Raw genomic sequence first — 17,519 nt, 5'->3', positions numbered from 1 at the left:
TAAACATTCAAACAAATTTTAAAAATTATCAGTTGTCAGGCATGTGACATTCTTCTGTTCGCGTGTGTGTGCTAAGTCTCTGAGACCAGGTATGTGAATTACACACTCGCAGCACACCTCGATTTGGACCGGCTGCGGTTCAAGGGCGTAACAGCCACACGTGTCTGGAAGCTACCGCATCAGACAGGGCAGTTCTACAAACTTTCCTAGATGACCGGAAGTGTAGACAGAGGGTGAATCAAAACTGCTGGTCCTAGGATTATTTGTAATTGAAAATTAGAAGGACCCAAAGTGATCTAATTATTACAAGGTTCCATGCAAATGTCGGTCTATGAGGCAGGGATTTTTCATCTGCTCTGTTCATTGCCGTGTTCCCAGCATCCAGAACAATGCTTGGCACACAGCAGGCACCCAATACACGTTTCCGGTTGAATCGGTTCATGTATACACACATATAATATGCGGATACACTTCTCGATGGTGTGATTTGCAGTGACTAAACATCCAACACACGGTATTTGCTGTTCTTTTTATTGTTATTGACGAGAAATTGGACTAGAACTCTCCCACTAGGAAGACAGAATACAGTTAAGGCTCTCTGGTTGTCTCTCAGAGAACATTGTCAGAGGTCAGGCTGGGGTAGGGAGGGACTGCAGGGAATGTCATCTGTGATGGGTTGAAAGACCACCGAATGGGAGAAGAGTGGGGGCCGGGAGACCTGGATTCGGGTCTGAAGTCTGACACCCATTCACCGCTGCTTTGGGGGCCGTCTTCTGCTATCTGGATCAAGGGACCCCCCCCCCTCCAAAATGAGGGGGCTGGTCTGGATGATTCTGGAGCCCTTCCCCCGAAGATGGGCTGGCATTCAGAGGATGGCACACGTCCAGTCATCTTCCTTCTGGGGAATGGATGCTGCCAGGCCCGTGCTGAGGTTCTCAGAGGGTGCAGGACGCCATCCATAATCATGGCACTGATATGTCCTGTGTTCACAGGTAAACCAATCGTTTGGATAGTCTTCTTCAGGCTAAAAGGGTAAAGCACGTGATCACATTGCAGAGCTGATCCTTCCCCCTTGGCACTGGGTCTCAGTGAGCATTTACAGTGTCACAGGCCACCCGGATCCCCCTGGAGGACGGACAAACAAGTCCCAGCTGCTGGGGAGGCGGGCAGCAGACAGACCCCTGGCCTTCAGGGCCGCCTCGGCTGCAGAAAGCCCCGTGTCCAAGGCGATGCCCGTTCCTGAGTTGCCCACATTCAGTGACTGGTCCACGGGGGGGTCTAAAGGGCCGACCGCCCCAGACTGAGGCAGGGCAACTCTGAAGGCCACGGAGCCCCAGGACTCCCCCACGGAGGGGCTGGCCGAGACTCACATAGGGGCGCACCCCCAGCTGGACTTCTCCCTGCGCCCACACCTGCTTCCTCCCCCTCCTTTCCCCACCTGTTGGCTCCGATGGTTCTCCCCGAAAACGCTCCTTCCCCGGGGGAACCCACCTACAAGGTCATCAACGTCACCCGCTGTGCGAAAGACTACGGCCCTGGTGTGGGGGGTGGGGCAGAGATCCAAGTTCAGGCCCTTCTGCCTCTTCCCGGCTGTGTGGCACGCCCACGTCCCTCAGCAGTGCGGAGTCTCCCGCGTGTGGGGTGATACGCGTGGGGACGCTCAGAGCACGGCGGGCTGAGCGCTGGCACTGGAAGCCACCGACTTTGGATCTCCGCTCCACCGCGGGAGCTCCCGCGCTAAGTGTCCTTGAGCAGGTGACTCTCTGAGCCCCTCATAGGTAAGATGGGAGTAGGAAACACGCCTCAAAGGGTGTTGTTTTCGTGAAATAATGTAGCCATCCGTTTGGGACAGAACCTGAGCCCAGAGCAAATATTCACTAAACGGTGGCTGTTATTGTTTATTATTATTCGCAGAGGAAGGAGCCCACGGGGGGCTGTTGGAAGAGTTGCTTCCGGCCAGGGTAGTGGTAACTAAAGAATGAACTCTGGGGGCGCCTGGGTGGCTCAGTCGGTTAAGCGTCCGACTTCAGCCAGGTCACGATCTCACGGTCCGTGAGTTCGAACCCCGCGTCGGGCTCTGCGCTGACAGCTCAGAGCCTGGAGCCTGTTTCAGATTCTGTGTCTCCTTCTCTCTCTGACCCTCCCCCGTTCATGCTCTGTCTCTCTCTGTCTCAAAAATAAATAAACGTTAAAAAAAAAAAAAAGAATGAACTCTGGACGAGGGATATGCAAATCCCAGGAGCCCGGCGAAACGGGGCTAAGATGACGGAGAAAATGGAGCGTATCCTGAAACTATATGACTAGGGGACCCTGGTAGCAAGAGGCCACTTCTTTGGAGAGAACGTTCTCCAGCAGCATGCGCCACACGGTGCGGAAGGACAGCAGAGGGGAAGCCGCAAATCACCTGCACGTTCCACGAGACCACCCGAGACCCGTCCCTGTTGGTAAAGCATGGGTAACCCAGCCAGACTCTGGCCTCTTCTGCCAGCCGCTGCCAGCTGTACCGGTCTTTACCGGCCACGTTTCCTGTAGGGTCGGCCGGGTCCAGAATCACAGGCCTGGAGAGTAACAGTGAGAGAGGGACAGGTGAGGAGTTAGGGCTGTGTCTGGGGATGAGAGCCTCCTGGCCCAGGCTGGGACTCAGGGCGGGAGCGGGGGGGGGGGGTGCTGTTCCCCCGGGAGCGTGTCCTAACTGCCCTGCCCCCCCATGGCGGGTGGTGGGCAAGGGGAGAAAAAGCCTGGCCCTTGGGTCTGACAGGCCTGGGTTTGAATCTCCCTTCTGCCCTTTATTAGTCGTTCGCTCTTGGGCAGGTCAGGTGACCTCTTTAAGCCGATTTCCTCACCCGTGAAATGGGGAGAGCAGAGGACACCTGTCTCATAGGACATGATGTGAGGGTGGAGCCAGAACGTGGGAAATGTTCCGCACAGGACTCGGAACGTAGTAAGAGGTCGGTACACGTTAGCTGTAAGGACCGTAATTTTTTGCTTACTATATCAGGATGCGTTCGTCTTGCCGCAAGCCCTTAATCCCTCGGAGCAACGAGCATTGTTGCTGTGGCTGTTGATATTTCACTCGTGTTTTTGTTAAGGTTTAGGCAAGCTCCTGACTTCTCAGAACCTCAGTTTGTCCACCTGTAAAGTGGCTACATACTGCCTGCCTCACAGGGCGGGAGGCTGTAGGTTCAATCAGATGGGCAGTAGTAAAATGCTCAGCACGGTGACCGGCCAGAGAAGATGATCCGTGAGCACGGAGCCCTCCCCCTCCCCCCCACTTCCAAGGTGCCACAGGGCACCAGGGGTTCCTTTCTGTGGGGAGCCGACCCACGTGGAGGTGTAGGGTACCTGGATTTATTAAGCTGTCTCCTCAGGTACTGTTTAATGATAGGGTTTTCAAAGTCGTAATACTTTGTCCAGTAGATGCAAAGCTCCCGGTAGTTCAGGACTAATACCAAGACGGTCTGGAACCCCCGAGCGGTGCTGAAATCTGTCTGCTTGTTCCCACGCTCCCAGGCGTAGACGGTCAGGAGCTCCAGGGCGTACTGGGGTGGGAGTGGCTTCCCAAGCTTCTCCTTGCACTGAGGAGGGGGAAAAGACCATCAGAAACATGCACTTGTCCCGTCGTGGCACAAAGCACATCTCCCAAGGGCCAAATCCGGCCTGCCATCTGCTTTTGTCAATAACATTTCCTTGAAGCCAAAGCCACGTCCATTCATCTGTGTGTAGCCTGTGGCTGCTCTCGTGCTACAAAGACAGAGCTGGCTGGTGGAGGCAGAGACCACGTACGCAGCCCCCAGAGTCTGAAATGGTCACTACCTAAGGCATTTTGGAAAAATTTTACTGACTCCTGGTTAAGAGCTTGAGCTCTGGATTATGCGTGAGGCGGGTTCGAGTCCTGGATCCGCCAGCGTCCAATTCCGAGAAGACAACTTAGACCCTTGGAGCCTCGTTATTCTTACCTGCCAGGTGAGGGGTAATAACACCACCGACCCCAAAAGGATACCGTGACAATTAACTGAGAGGAAGAAATTGAAGCGTTCCTAAGAGCCAAACAAAAGTCCCTTTGGAGTAAGATCGCTAACCCAGAGCGTCAAGTGATTTCACAAAGAATTTATAAGTATCATGACCTGCGCGTAAATGACCAGGTACACGAGGAAACGAGAAACCAAGAGTAATAACCAGCAGAAGAAAGAGAAAATAGTAATAAGTCCACAGAACTTTTTTTTTTTTTTTTGGGAAAGTAGTTTAAAAAAAATTTTTTTAAGGTTATTTATTTATTTTGAGAGAGACAGAGACAGTGTGAGCAGGGGAGGGGCAGAGAGAGAGGGAGAGAGGGAGAGAGAATGCCAAGCAGGATCTGCACTGCCAGCGCAGAGCCCGATGTGAGGCTCGAACTCACAAAACTGAGTGAGAGATCAAAACCGAGCGTGAGATCGCGACCCGAGCCGAAAATGAGAGTTGGACGCTTAACCGACTGAGCCACCCAGGTGTCCCAGTCCACAGAAGTGTACATATTGAAGGATCAGATACAGACTTTGAAATAACTAGGAATATTGTGTTTAAAGAAATAAAGAAAGAGCTTGAAATAGAGAAAATTAGAAGCCGTAACAAGTAGCATGGCATATTTGAAGATAAATAAAATAGAAATCATAGTACAAAAAACGATAATAACTGTAATTAATAACTCAACAGCAAATTAGACACAGTTAGGGGAAAATTAGTGAGTTGGAGAGTATATTAGAATGAACTATCCGGAAAAAAGCACGGAGAGACAGAAAGATGTAAAATATGGAAGACGGTATAAAGATACGGAAGACAGAATGAGGTCTAACATACATTAACTGGAGTTCCAGGAGGCAAGGAAGGGAGAGAAACAGTATGTTAGGAGAATGGCTGAGAGTTTCCAAACCTGATGAAAGAGATCCATCCACAGATTCAGGAATCCCAGTGAACTCCAAACAGGACAAGTGAAAAAGGAATCATCATTAAGACACCTCAGGTTGAAATGAAACGAAATCGAAGACAAAGAGAAAAATATAAATGCAGCCGGAGGAATCAGACAGTTTACCTACAAAGGAGCCACGGTTAGGCTGACAACTGACTCGTCACTAGTGACACCAGCAGACGGAGGAGTGACGTATTCCATGTACTGAAATGACCGCCAAATATATGGCAAAAATACCCATCGACAACGAAGGTAAAATCAAGACATTTTCAAGCAAACAAAAACTAAGAGTTCATTATCACAAGACAGTCACCAAAAAAATCTCCAAGGGGACATACTTCAGGAAGAAGGAACGTGATCCCCGGGGGACAGTTAGAGACGTAGGAAAGAGCTGACAGTGAAGAGCGTAGTAAATATGTGGATAGATAAAATGAGCACTGATGTTGTAAAATAATAGTAATGCTTTGAGGCCCTTGAAAATATAGAGACTTGAAATATACAACACAAGTAGCATGTGAGTTGGAGATGGTGATGGTGGTGGTAAGTGGGGTTAAAGGACGGTCAGGTTCCTGTATTGCTTTCCAGGAAAGGAGAGGGAGGGAGAGGGGAAGGGGAAGAAGGGTAGAGAGGGAGAGGAAGGAGGGAGGAGAATAAGGGAGGGAGGGAGAGAGGGAGAGAGGGGAAGGGGAAGAAGGACAGGGAGGGAGGAAGAGACAATTTTTTGCAGGACCATCTTGTTCATGGTAAAACAGTTAGTATCCCTGGCTTCTTCCCACTAATTGTCAGTAGCATCCTTGCCCCTGATCACCATGGTTACCAAAAAGCATCCTCATGAATTTTCAATGTCCTTGGGGCCAGTGTTACACTTGTCAAGAACCACTTTTGTAAGTTCTAAAATGCTCAGGCTCCAAGATCAAATTTCCTAGATCAGCAAACTTCAGGTGTCTAGCAAATAAGTGATTTCTTGCTTTGCCTTGAAGATAATTTTTCAAGTAGGAAGGTTATCCTTAATTGCTTCCTTTCACCCAATTACTCATCCAAAAATATACATGTGTATTATAAGATGTATATTACTTATCAGGCAAAGTCTTCAGTCGGAAGACCCAAATTCAAGGCTTCGTTCTGCTCCTTATTAGCTGAAAGAGCGATCTCTTACTCCTCCAGTAATACAGGCTTGATAATGATACGTCCCCTCGCTCAGCTCACAGAATGACCATGAAGATTAAGTGAGATATAGGATGTCTTAAAGTAAATGGAAATGCGTATCACACCCACAAAAGATTAAATATGATGAGCCTGGACAAGATTAACACATACTACATGCTAACCTTTATTATGTGCGCTCTTGCAGTGGCTCAAAGGAACCACATCCATGAGGATCGGCTGTGCCAGGCACCGTGTCACGTCAGGCCACGTTGCCCTTCGCAAATGAGAAAATAAGAAGCACAGGGAGGTTAAGTTGATGGCTCAAGGTCAGACAGCCAGGGAGCAGACAGAAGTGTGTGTGTGTGTGTGTGTGTGTGTGTGTGTGTGTGGGTGGTGATAGCATTCATTAATTTATTCAACAATTACTTACTGAGCACCTATTATGTGCCAGGCGCTGTTCTAGGTTCCGGAGACGCAGCAGTCAATAAAACGCACAAACCCCTTCCTTCGTGTACATTTTTAGCGGGAGAGACAGACACTAAACAAACACATAAGCAACTGCAAAGGTCCAAAGGCTGGAGCAGAGTCTTGCTGTTGGAGGAACGACAAGGGAGGCGGCATGGCCTGAAGGGCAGACATGGGGGTTCAGCGAGGTCAAGGGCAGATCCCGGGAGCCTCGCAAGGTGCCTGGGACCCAGGCGACAGCGATGGAAGTGGTGACAATAAATGAGTTGTGGGTATATTTTAAAAATAGGACCAACACCATTTGTTGACTGGTTGGATGGAGGTGTGCATGTGAAGAGGTCAAGGAAGATGTACGTTTCAGGCCAGAGTCACTGGCAGAATGGGGCTGTCACGTGTTGGGATGGGAAAGACTGGGAGGAGTGTGACACCCTGGGTGCCCTGGCACCTGTCTCTCCCCTTCCTACCCCAACCCCATCCTCCTCCTTCTCTCCTTCCCCACACATCCCCTCCTCTCCCTCGCCCCATCCCTCCCTCCCTGTGGGAAATAGGTTCAAGGATTCCTTACACTTACCTAACGAAGCTGAGGACAGAAAGCCCGCGCCACAGGGTGAAAGCGCCCGAGGTTAGTTAGCGAGATATTGTCACAGGATCACGAGTAACTTGCTACAGGAAGCTACTCTCCATCTGCCGCCGACACACTATTGTGCTCTGACCACAACTTCTAACGCCCCTCGCCCCCCAGACTCTTTGCTTCTTACACACACAAGTTCATGCTTTACTATCTGATTGTTTTCTGCACATTCGCCACGTGTGTACGATCTTGAGAGCTCACCAAACACGGACACGAAATCCCTGCTCGGGGCCCTCGTCTCTCCCCAGACATTAGCCTCTCTCGTCTTCGTTTCTGTGTCTGCTCTCTCGCCGGACAAGAGAGAGCTCCAGATTCCTGATCTGAGGCACCTCCCCTTCCCCCCTCCTCTCCTCCCTCCCCTCTCTCCCTCATCTCCTCCCTCTTCTCCCCTCCCCACACCTCTCTCTCCTCCACCCCTCCCTCTACTCCATGCCTCCCTTCCTTCTCTCCCTCCTCCCCTCCCTCCCTTCCCCCTCTCCCCTCCCTCCCCACCCCCCTCCCTCTCCTGGTCCTCCTCCTTCTCCCCTCCCCACACCTCTCTCTCCTCCACCCCTCCCTCTACTCCATGCCCCCCTTCCTTCTCTCCCTCCTCCCCTCCCTCCCTTCCCCCTCTCCCCTCCCTCCCCACCCCCCCTCCCTCTCCTGGTCCTCCTCCTTCTCCCCTCCCCACACCTCTCTCTCCTCCACCCCTCCCTCTACTCCATGCCCCCCTTCCTTCTCTCCCTCCTCCCCTCCCTCCCTTCCCCCTCTCCCCTCCCTCCCCACCCCCCTCCCTCTCCTGGTCCTCCTCCTTCTCCCCTCCCCACACCTCTCTCTCCTCCACCCCTCCCTCTACTCCATGCCCCCCTTCCTTCTCTCCCTCCTCCCCTCCCTCCCTTCCCCCTCTCCCCTCCCTCCCCACCCCCCCTCCCTCTCCTGGTCCTCCTCCTTCTCCCCTCCCCACACCTCTCTCTCCTCCACCCCTCCCTCTACTCCATGCCCCCCTTCCTTCTCTCCCTCCTCCCCTCCCTCTCTTCCCCCTCTCCCCTCCCTCCCCACCCCCCCTCCCTCTCCTGGTCCTCCTCCTTCTCCCCTCCCCACACCTCTCTCTCCTCCACCCCTCCCTCTACTCCATGCCTCCCTTCCTTCTCTCCCTCCTCCCCTCCCTCCCTTCCCCCTCTCCCCTCCCTCCCCACCCCCCCTCCCTCTCCTGGTCCTCCTCCTTCTCCCCTCCCCACACCTCTCTCTCCTCCACCCCTCCCTCTACTCCATGCCCCCCTTCCTTCTCTCCCTCCTCCCCTCCCTCCCTTCCCCCTCTCCCCTCCCTCCCCACCCCCCCTCCCTCTCCTGGTCCTCCTCCTTCTCCCCTCCCCACACCTCTCTCTCCTCCACCCCTCCCTCTACTCCATGCCCCCCTTCCTTCTCTCCCTCCTCCCCTCCCTCCCTTCCCCCTCTCCCCTCCCTCCCCACCCCCCCTCCCTCTCCTGGTCCTCCTCCTTCTCCCCTCCCCACACCTCTCTCTCCTCCACCCCTCCCTCTACTCCATGCCCCCCTTCCTTCTCTCCCTCCTCCTCCTCCTCAGCTCCCCAGGCAGAAGGAACTTACCAGTTGGTACCAGTGCTTCACTAGGCGGATAAGGCTCTTCACCTTGGTCGGACGCTGCCTCAGGAAGTCTCGCTGCAGCTCTGTGAAGCAGGTGGAGAACTCTCCCTCTAGGTCCAGGTCCTGGCACTCTTGGATTAGCTTGATGTAGACTCTGGGGTCAGGTCTGTAGGTATTGGTCCACTGCCCTGTTAGGGACAAATCCATACGTAACTCTAAGAGGTTAGCATCTCTGATGTTCGTCCGGCCACTCTGGGGCTCACTGGCCATGGCGTGCAGCAGAAAGGGCGACGGGCCGAGCCAGGGGGCCTGAAGCCCATCCCCAGCCTTCCCTTCTCCCATCTCTTCTGCCAGCCCACCTCACCCGGAGGTGAGCCTCCTCACTGGTTCCTCCACAGCCCACTCTCGACCCAGAGAGGACTCTCAAAACCAGCTCACACCGCTTCCTGCTTCCCACATCTAGAATAAAACCCAGTATCTCCACCGTGGCCTAGGAAATTTGTGGGATCTCCCCTCCTACCTTGCTCCCCTGCCGCTCATACCTGGGGCCTTTTTTCTCTTCCTCAAACATGCCAAGCTCACTCCTGTCTCAGGACCTTTGCACTTGCTGTTTCTTCTTCCTGGATCTTCCCATGGTTGGCTCCTTCTCATCCCTCAGCCCCGACGTCACCTCCTCAGAAACCTTCCCTCATCACACTGTCTGAAAAAGCCCTCCCCCTGCCACCTCCCGGTCGCTCTCCATCGGATCACTCTGCAGGCATCGTTCCGTTTATCTTGCTTCTATACTTAATGCTGCCTGAATGTCTCCCAAACTCCGGTCGTGCCTCTCTTCCCATCTATTCTGCACGCTACCGTTGGACTAGGTTTCTAAAACACAAATCTGACCAGGTTGCTCCCCTACTTGAAACCCTCCCGCAGCTGTTCTGTTGTGTTCAGAAGAAACCCTTGACCAAGGAGGCAGGTTTCTGCAGGATCAGCTCTCCTGGCTCAGTTCCTGCTCACTCCTTCCCTGCCCTCTCCACTGCCCCCCTGCCCCCTCTACCCTCCCCACTCCCTCCCTGCCCCCTCTACCCTCCCCACTCCCTCCCTGCCCTGCACACCCTCCCTACTCCCTCCCTGCCCTCCCCCTCCTTCCCTGCCCTCCATGCCCTCCCCACTCCCTCCCTGCCCCCCATCCTCCCCCCTCCTTCCCTGCCCTGCACACCCTCCCCACTCCCTCCCTGCCCCCCATCCTCCCCCCTCCTTCCCTGCCCTGCACACCCTCCCCACTCCCTCCCTGCCCCCCATCCTCCCCCCTCCTTCCCTGCCCTGCACACCCTCCCCACTCCCTCCCTGCCCCCCATCCTCCCCCCTCCTTCCCTGCCCTGCACACCCTCCCTACTCCTTCCTTGCCCTCCCCCTCCTTCCCTGCCCTCCACGCCCTCCCCACTCCCTCCCTCCCCCCTTCCCTCCCTCCCCTCACTCTCTTCAGTGTCTACCAGTTCCCCCAACACATCCTCCCCTTTTCTCATCTCCAGTCCTTTGCTTGTGCTGTTCCCTCTGCCGGGCATGTCCTTCCTCCCCTTCTCTCTCCCCCTCTTATCTCTTTTGTAACCATCGTATGCCTGCGCCCAACACCGGACATGGCAACAAGGAGAGATTCCCAAACTTTCTCATTTCCCGGTGCCTTTAGAGTTTCGGTATTTTCCTCAAGGGTCCCCTCCGCCCAAGAGGAGTTCCATGCACGGGGTTCAGTCTACAACTGAACAGTGGTGGTTCGTGCGGTGTCCCCCAGACGGCATTGTGTGTCCCTCAAAAACTTAAAATCTAACCCACTCCGCGTGCTCCCCGTGAGTGTTTTCACTGTGGCGTCCTGGGGTGCCTCGGCCTACGGTTGGGGAACTCACACTCTTGAACACCTACTATGCGCCAGGCCCCGTGTGACAGCTGAATGCGGATGCTCGCTCAATACTTAAGAGTACGACATAGGTGGCACGGTTTTGCCAGCTTTCCGAATGCGGAAGCTGAGCCCCTGAGAGGTTCTGCTTCCTGTCCAAATGCGGCTGTGGGTCGTCGATATAGACTCCAGCCCTCAGCACAAGTCCGGCAGGGTTTCCTCCTGTTTGGGGCAATAGATGAAATTCACGTACGGACCGCAGGCTGGATCTACACTGCCTCCCTTGCAGAAAGCTAAAATTTACACGCTTTGCCACAAGTAGAGCCGGCCAGCCCAGAAGGTGTTCCGTAAGGGACGTCTTGCCCCCAAATTGTGCCAATTTGCCACTTAACGTCGCTCCTGTGGCCGGTCGTGACCTGATCCGTTCTAAGATCTCGACCCACCCCCTACGAAGGGATGCCCCGTCTCGGTAAGACTCTCCGACTGTGGGAAAGTTCTGCTCAGAAATATGAAAAAAGAAAGCGGCCCTGTGGTGGGACAGAGGGGAAAGCCCTTGCGTCTGTGAGAGCTCACCCAGGACGTCAAAGGCAGGGAGGACATCAAACTCCACCCCCTCCTGGAGCTGGGGGGACCTGAGCACAAAGCTCAGGGCCCGGGGCCTCTCCCAGTGCAGACTCTGTACTTCAAACTGCACTGCAAACGTTTCCTCCTCTTGACAGGCTTCCAGCTGCCTCTTAATTTCCCGGATGAACGTTCCCCGGTGGTCAAGCTGCTCCTGAAAACTTGTGAGGTTACTCAGAAAGACCACGAGGTCGGCGTCGGATCGGCCTCTGAGGGTCGTACCTTTGCCCGAAGAGCCACCCTACGACAGATGAGGAGAACGAGAACGGACATTTACCGAGAAGGGAGGGCTTCCCGAACGAAAATGATGAGAGCGGCCACTAACATTCTAGAGCATTAGCCACTGATCCGAGGGCATCGCCAGTCTTAACTCCCATAATGCCCTCAGCCTTATGGCTGACCTACACACTCTTGTTACCAGCTCCCACTTTACAGATGGGGAAACAGGTGCTCAGAGAGGTGACGCAGCGGCCCGGGGGGCACAGCTTGTAGGTGGCACAGATACAATTCAAACCCCGGCTGTCTCCTTCTCCAGTCTGTGTTCTTTACACCCTGTCCTTTACTATCTTATTATAGACTGCAGACCAGCCCTTGCTGGGCGGTCTTCATGCATTATTTTACTTAATCTGTATACGGCCCGATAGGGCACTGGGCATGATGGATGAGGAAACTGAGGCACAGAGAGGTGAAATGACTTGCTCAAAGCCAGTAGGTGCTATCTGCTTTCAAAATTTATACTCTTTTTTTTCTTAAGTTTATTTATTTATTTTGAGAGAGCGCACGCACCTGTGTGCACACGTGTGCAAGCTGGGGAGAGGCAGAGAGAGAGAGAGAGAGAGAGAGAGAGAGAGAGAGAGAGAATCCCAAGCAGGCTCCGTGGTGTCAGTGCAGAGCCCGATGCGGGGCCCGAGATCACGATCTGAGCCGAAATCGAGAGTCAGATGCTCAGCCGACTGAGCCACCCGGGCGCCCCTCAAAACTCATACTCTTAACCAGCTCATGATACTGTAGAAATGGTGAGTCCCCATGGCGGATGGGGGGGAAAAAGGGAACCCTCCCACACTGGTGGTGGGAACGTAGATTAGCGCAGCCACTGTGGAAGACGCTGTGGAGGTTTCTCAAAACATTAAAAATAGAAATACCATAGTATCCAGTAATCCCCCTATTGGGTATTTTGCCCAAAGAAAACGAACACACTAATTTGAAAAGATACATGCAGTCTTATGTTTACTGCAGCATTATTTACAATAGCCAAATTATGGAGGCAACCCGAGGGTCCGTCCACAGGCGAATGGATAAAGAAGATGTGTATACACACACACACACACACACACACACACACACACAGGACTGTTACTCAGCCATAAAAAAAGAATGAAACCTTGCTATTTGCAACAACAAGGATGGACCCAGAGGGTATTATTATGCTAAGTGAAATAAATCAGACGGAGAAAGACAGATGCCCTATGAATTCACTCATGTGGAATGTAAAAAATAAAACAAGCAAAAAGAATAAATTAATTTTTAAAAAATTAAAAAAAAAAAAAAAGGCCCGGGGCGGGGGTGTCTGGGTGGCTCAGTCTGTTGAGCGTCCGGCTTCGGCTCAGATCATCATCTCACGGTTTGTGAGTTCGAGCCCCGCGTCGGGTTCTGTGCTGACCGCTCAGAGCCTGGAGGCTGCTTCCGATTCTGTGTCTCCTCCTCTCTCTCTGACCCTTCCCCGTTCATGCTCTGCCTCTCCCTCTCAAGAATAAATAAACTTAGGGGCGCCTGGGTGGCTCCGTCGGTTAAGCGGCCGACTTTGGCTCAGGTCATGATCTCGCGGTCCGTGAGTTTGAGCCCCGCGTCGGGCTCTGTGCTGACGGCTCGGAGCCTGGAGCCTGTTTCCGATTCTGTGTCTCCCCCTCTCTCTCTGACCCTTCCCCGTTCATGCTCTGCCTCTCTCTGTCTCAAAAATAAATAAACGTTAAAAAAAAAAAAGACTTTAAAAAAAAAGAATAAATAAACTTAAAAAAATAAAAAAAAAAGAATGCTAGTTTATCACGGATGTTGAAAAGCTGAGCATCTGGGGAGACAGCTGGTGCCTGGACCCCCTTTATGGACCCCAGAGCGGTGTCCAGCTCTGTTTTTGCAGAGTATACACTTTACAGGGGGCAATACCAACAACTTTTCAGCCACACGGAGTCATCGGAACATTTAGCTGTTGTTGGCTGGAGAGGGGCTCTGGAAGTCCTTTTGTCAGGAAAAAAACAAACAAACACAATGCAGAAATGGTGAGTCCCCGGCCTGGCCACTAATCAGCAAATTGTTTACTAGAGCTGGGCCTCAGTTTCCCTATCTCTGAAATGGACGCGGCCGAGGATGAGGGTTCCTAAGCTTCAGTCAGGGCATTTGTTTAAAAGCTACAGGTGGAGGGGGGGCGCCTGGTGGCTCAGGCAGTTGAGCACCTGACTCTTGGCTTCGGCTTAGGTCACGATCTCACGGCTTCATGGGTTCGAGCCCCACATCGGGTTCGCAGCCGTCAGCGCAGAGCCTGCCTCAGATCCTCTGTCCCCTCCCCTTCTCTGCCCCTCCCGCGCTGTGCTCTTTTAAAAATAAGCATTAAAAAAAATCACAGATGGAGGGTCTCACCCCAGAACCTATTCTGACAGGCTATGGTCATATGTGCTCGCTATGGCTAAGTCAGAAACCACCTGCCCTGAAGACCCGAACCTTTTGCTCTCTCTCTGTCTCTGTGGGAACTCTGGCCCACTCAGCCACCCCTTCCCCAGGCCAGCAGGCTTGGGCTCACCTTGACCACTTTGGACACCCGCACGGGGTGTGGTGCATCTTGGAAACACCTCTCCTTCAGGAAAGTGGAGATGATGTGGACGGCTTGTCTGACCTGCCTGCGAAAACGTGTGTCTGGTAAGAGATAGTCTTCGATGAACTTGTCCAGATTCCAGGCAGGGATGTCTTTGAGGTTCCACCCCGACATGATACTCAGGGCAGGCACAGCAGAGCCCGTGGCGGTGGAGCTGACTTCTTGGAGCTGGCTTCTCGAAGCTGCTAACCTCCGTCCCGCCCGCTGTCTGAGTCAGTTAGTTTCGTTTCCTGGGAAGGGAGGGGCTTAGCCTAGCGAACCCGCCTCCCACCGGGAAACCTACCCTCTGGTCCTTTAAGGACGTCAGACGTTTCTTCAGACTGTGTTCTTAAACTCCTGCACTTCAACCCACACCCCGTACCTCGCCTGGGACAAATCATAATTAAAAAACTGATGTGTGGTTTCCTGCTTCGTCTTTTTTGGTTGCTGACAAAATTGTTTTACAGTCTCTTGTGAGCTTCACGGCAGTATATGCGCATTATAAAATGGAAAAGAAGTCAGAGAAATCAGGAAGCATACAACCATCCGGGACCCTAAAACTCAAAAATGTCCACTTATAAAGGCTTTGGCATAGATCTTTTCAGAGATTTTTCTAGGCACACACACACACACACACACACAGACAGTTACAGTTCTGTCTTTTTTTTTAATGTTTATTTATTTTTGAGACGGAGAGAGAGAGAGAGAGATTAGAGAGAGAGAGAGAGAGAGGGAGAGAGAACGAATGGGGGAGGGGCAGAGAGAGAGGGAGACACAGAATGGGAGGCAGGCTCCAGGTTCTGAGCTGTCAGCACAGAGCCAGAAATAGGTCTCAAACTCATGAACTGTGAGATCATGACCTGAGCCCGAAGTCGGAGGCTTAACTGACTGAGCCACCCGGATGCCCCCCCAAAACTCTCTTTTTTCTTTTTAAGGCATCACGCTATATACATTTTTCCTTTGGGCTAATAGGCTGAATTTCTTGCGGTGGTTTCAGGTTTACAGAAAACTTGAGCAGAAAAAGCTCCTGTAACAGCGCTCCGACCGGCCTTAAGGGACAACTTGCGTCTTCAAGCTTCTGCGCTCCTCGCTTGCTGACCTAAGTCCCTTGGTCTGTGGCAGAACTCAGTTTCCCTGAAACTTGCAGACCACCAGGCTCGAGGAGAGAAGGACAGAACTTTCCCAGGCATGAGGCTGACCAAAAACAGCTGTCGCGGACGCCAGCAGTTCTGCTCAGGGGCGTGTCGGAGTACAAGTCACCGCTCGGACACCTGCTTCTCCTGCCCACAGCCCCCCTCCCTCTTCCCCTGCCTTCCCCTTTATTTATTTATTTATTTTTTAAAATTTTTTCAACGTTTATTTATTTTGGGGACAGAGAGAGACAGAGCATGAACGGGGGAGGGGCAGAGAGAGAGGGAGACACAGAATCGGAAATAGGCTCCAGGCTCTGAGCCATCAGCCCAGAGCCCGACGCGGGGCTCGAACTCCCGGACCGCGAGATCGTGACCTGGCTGAAGTCGGACGCTTAACCGACTGCGCCACCCAGGCGCCCCTTTGCCTTCCCCTTTAAAACCCTCTGGCTTGGCCTGGACGGGGAAGATGGTCTTCGAGACATCAGTCTTCCCGGGTTGCCGGCTCCCTGAATAACACAACCCTCCCTTTCCCCCCATGATGGGTCTCCTGAGTATCGATTTTTGAGCAATGAGCCGCCAAACCCGAGTGCGAAACCGAGTCTCTGTCCAGTAACAGATTGCGGCGAACAGCCAGGAGCTGTGTGTCTGACTCTCCAGCCCCCCGGGGACTCCCCGAGACGAGCAGGAGGCCCACCTGTGCGTTTCCTGAGCTGGTGGCTGTCACAGTCGGAGCCAGGTGCTGGTGGCCAGCCGACCCAGCGGGACCCCTCACTATCTGGGAGGAAAAAGCACCCCACGCTGCTGGGCCACCTCCTTATGAGGCTCAAACTGAAGCACCTCCCAGATCAGCTTTAGGGGGCCTAGGGCTCCCCTGGACTTAAAGCTCCAACCTCAGATTAGCCCACAAGGGGCCCCGGGGAAACTGACAGGAGTACACGGATGGGCTTTTGAGCGGGCACAGGTGCAACGTATTAGGTATCAGAGCTAATTCAAGGTTGTTGGTTTAATTAAAACAGACATGTTTTTGGAGGTATCGGCATCAAATATAATTCAGATAATCAGCTTTTATTCGACCTGAATTTATTAGTTAAATTCATGTTGATTCTGTTACAACTTACCAGCAAAAAGGACTTAAAAGGATTGTTGATTTTTGTCTCGGGAAGTTTTCCCGGGTAATTGTTAAGAACAAGTACATTAAGGTTTTTTTAATGTTTACTTATTTATTTTGAGAGAGAGAGAGAACACAAGCAGGGGAGGGGCAGAGAGAGAACACAAGCAGTGGAGGGGCAGAGAGAGAGAGAGAGAGAGAGAACACAGCAGGGGAGGGGCAGAGAGAGAGAGAGAGAGAGAGAGAGAAAACACAAGCAGGGGAGGGGCAGAGAGAGAGAGAGAGGGAACACAAGCAGGGGAGGGGCAGAGAGAGAGAGAGAGAGAACACAAGCAGGGGAGGGGCAGAGAGAGAGAGAGAGAGAGAACACAAGCAGGGGAGGGGCAGAGAGAGAGAGAGAGAACACAAGCAGGGGAGGGGCAGAGAGAGAGAGAGAGAGAGAGAGAGAGAGAGAAAGAGAACACAAGCAGGGGAGGGGCAGAGAGAGAGAGAGAGAGAACACAAGCAGGGGGGCAGAGAGAGAATCCCAAGTAGGCTCCACGCTCAGCACAGAGCCCATCAAGGGGCTCGGTCCCAAGACCGTGAGATCATAACCTGAGCCGAAATCAAGAGTCAAGGACGCTTAACCGAATGAGCCACCCCGACGCCCCATAAACAAAGTTTTAAAAAAGAGTTTATAGCTAAACATTTTTTAAAAGAGATTTTGTTTTTAAGTAATCTCTACCCCCAACTTGGGGCTCAAACTCGTAGCCCTGAGATCAAGAGTCACATGTTCCCTCTACTGAGCCAGCCAGGGGCCCCTATCTATAAACTTTCATCTATCTAAAACTTTACAGTTTTGCCAGGGTAAATGGTAAATTGGATTGGGGTGCCCGGGGGGCTCAGTCGGTTGAGCGACCGACTTCAGCTAAGGTCATGATCTCGCGGTTTGTGGGTTCGAGCCCCGCGTCGGGCTCTGTGCTGACGGCTCGGAGCCTGGAGCCTGTTTCGGATTCTGTGTCTCCCCCTCTCTCTGCCCCTCCCCTGCTCATGCTCTGTCTCTCTCTGTCTCTCGATAATAAATAAACGTTAAAAAAAAGTTTTTTAAAAAATGATAAATTGGATTGAATTCACTGGATATCTAAGTCTTTTCCAGATAAGATAAAAGACCGACACATTAATTACTGAATGTCGG

At 52.7% G+C, this 17,519-nt stretch overlaps 1 protein-coding gene across 2 annotated transcripts; it reads right to left on the bottom strand.

The window, feature by feature from the left end:
* Window positions 1-492: 492 nt before the first annotated feature.
* OAS1 (2'-5'-oligoadenylate synthetase 1) lies at window positions 493-14,308 on the bottom strand. 2 transcript variants are annotated; one of them, XM_047088038.1, is made up of 6 exons: window positions 14,054-14,308; window positions 11,215-11,503; window positions 8,769-8,953; window positions 3,343-3,575; window positions 2,405-2,558; window positions 493-1,024 (listed from the first exon to the last, which is right to left on the bottom strand). In XM_047088038.1, exons 1-6 carry the CDS (start codon window positions 14,237-14,239, stop codon window positions 866-868), a joined length of 1,206 nt encoding a protein of 401 aa, XP_046943994.1. In that variant the 5' UTR covers window positions 14,240-14,308; the 3' UTR covers window positions 493-865. The 2 variants fall into 2 exon arrangements, with proteins under 2 accessions (XP_046943994.1, XP_046943995.1); XM_047088039.1 differs by having other exon boundaries at window positions 862-980.
* Between the last annotated feature and the right edge of the window lie 3,211 nt (window positions 14,309-17,519).

Source organism: Lynx rufus, unplaced genomic scaffold (genome assembly GCF_022079265.1).
Source record: "Lynx rufus isolate CCGP_SWC_20201006 ecotype Redwood Valley unplaced genomic scaffold, mLynRuf1.p SCAF_24, whole genome shotgun sequence".
Taxonomy (NCBI): domain Eukaryota; kingdom Metazoa; phylum Chordata; class Mammalia; order Carnivora; family Felidae; genus Lynx; species Lynx rufus.
This window is presented reverse-complemented; position numbering and strand designations above follow the sequence as displayed.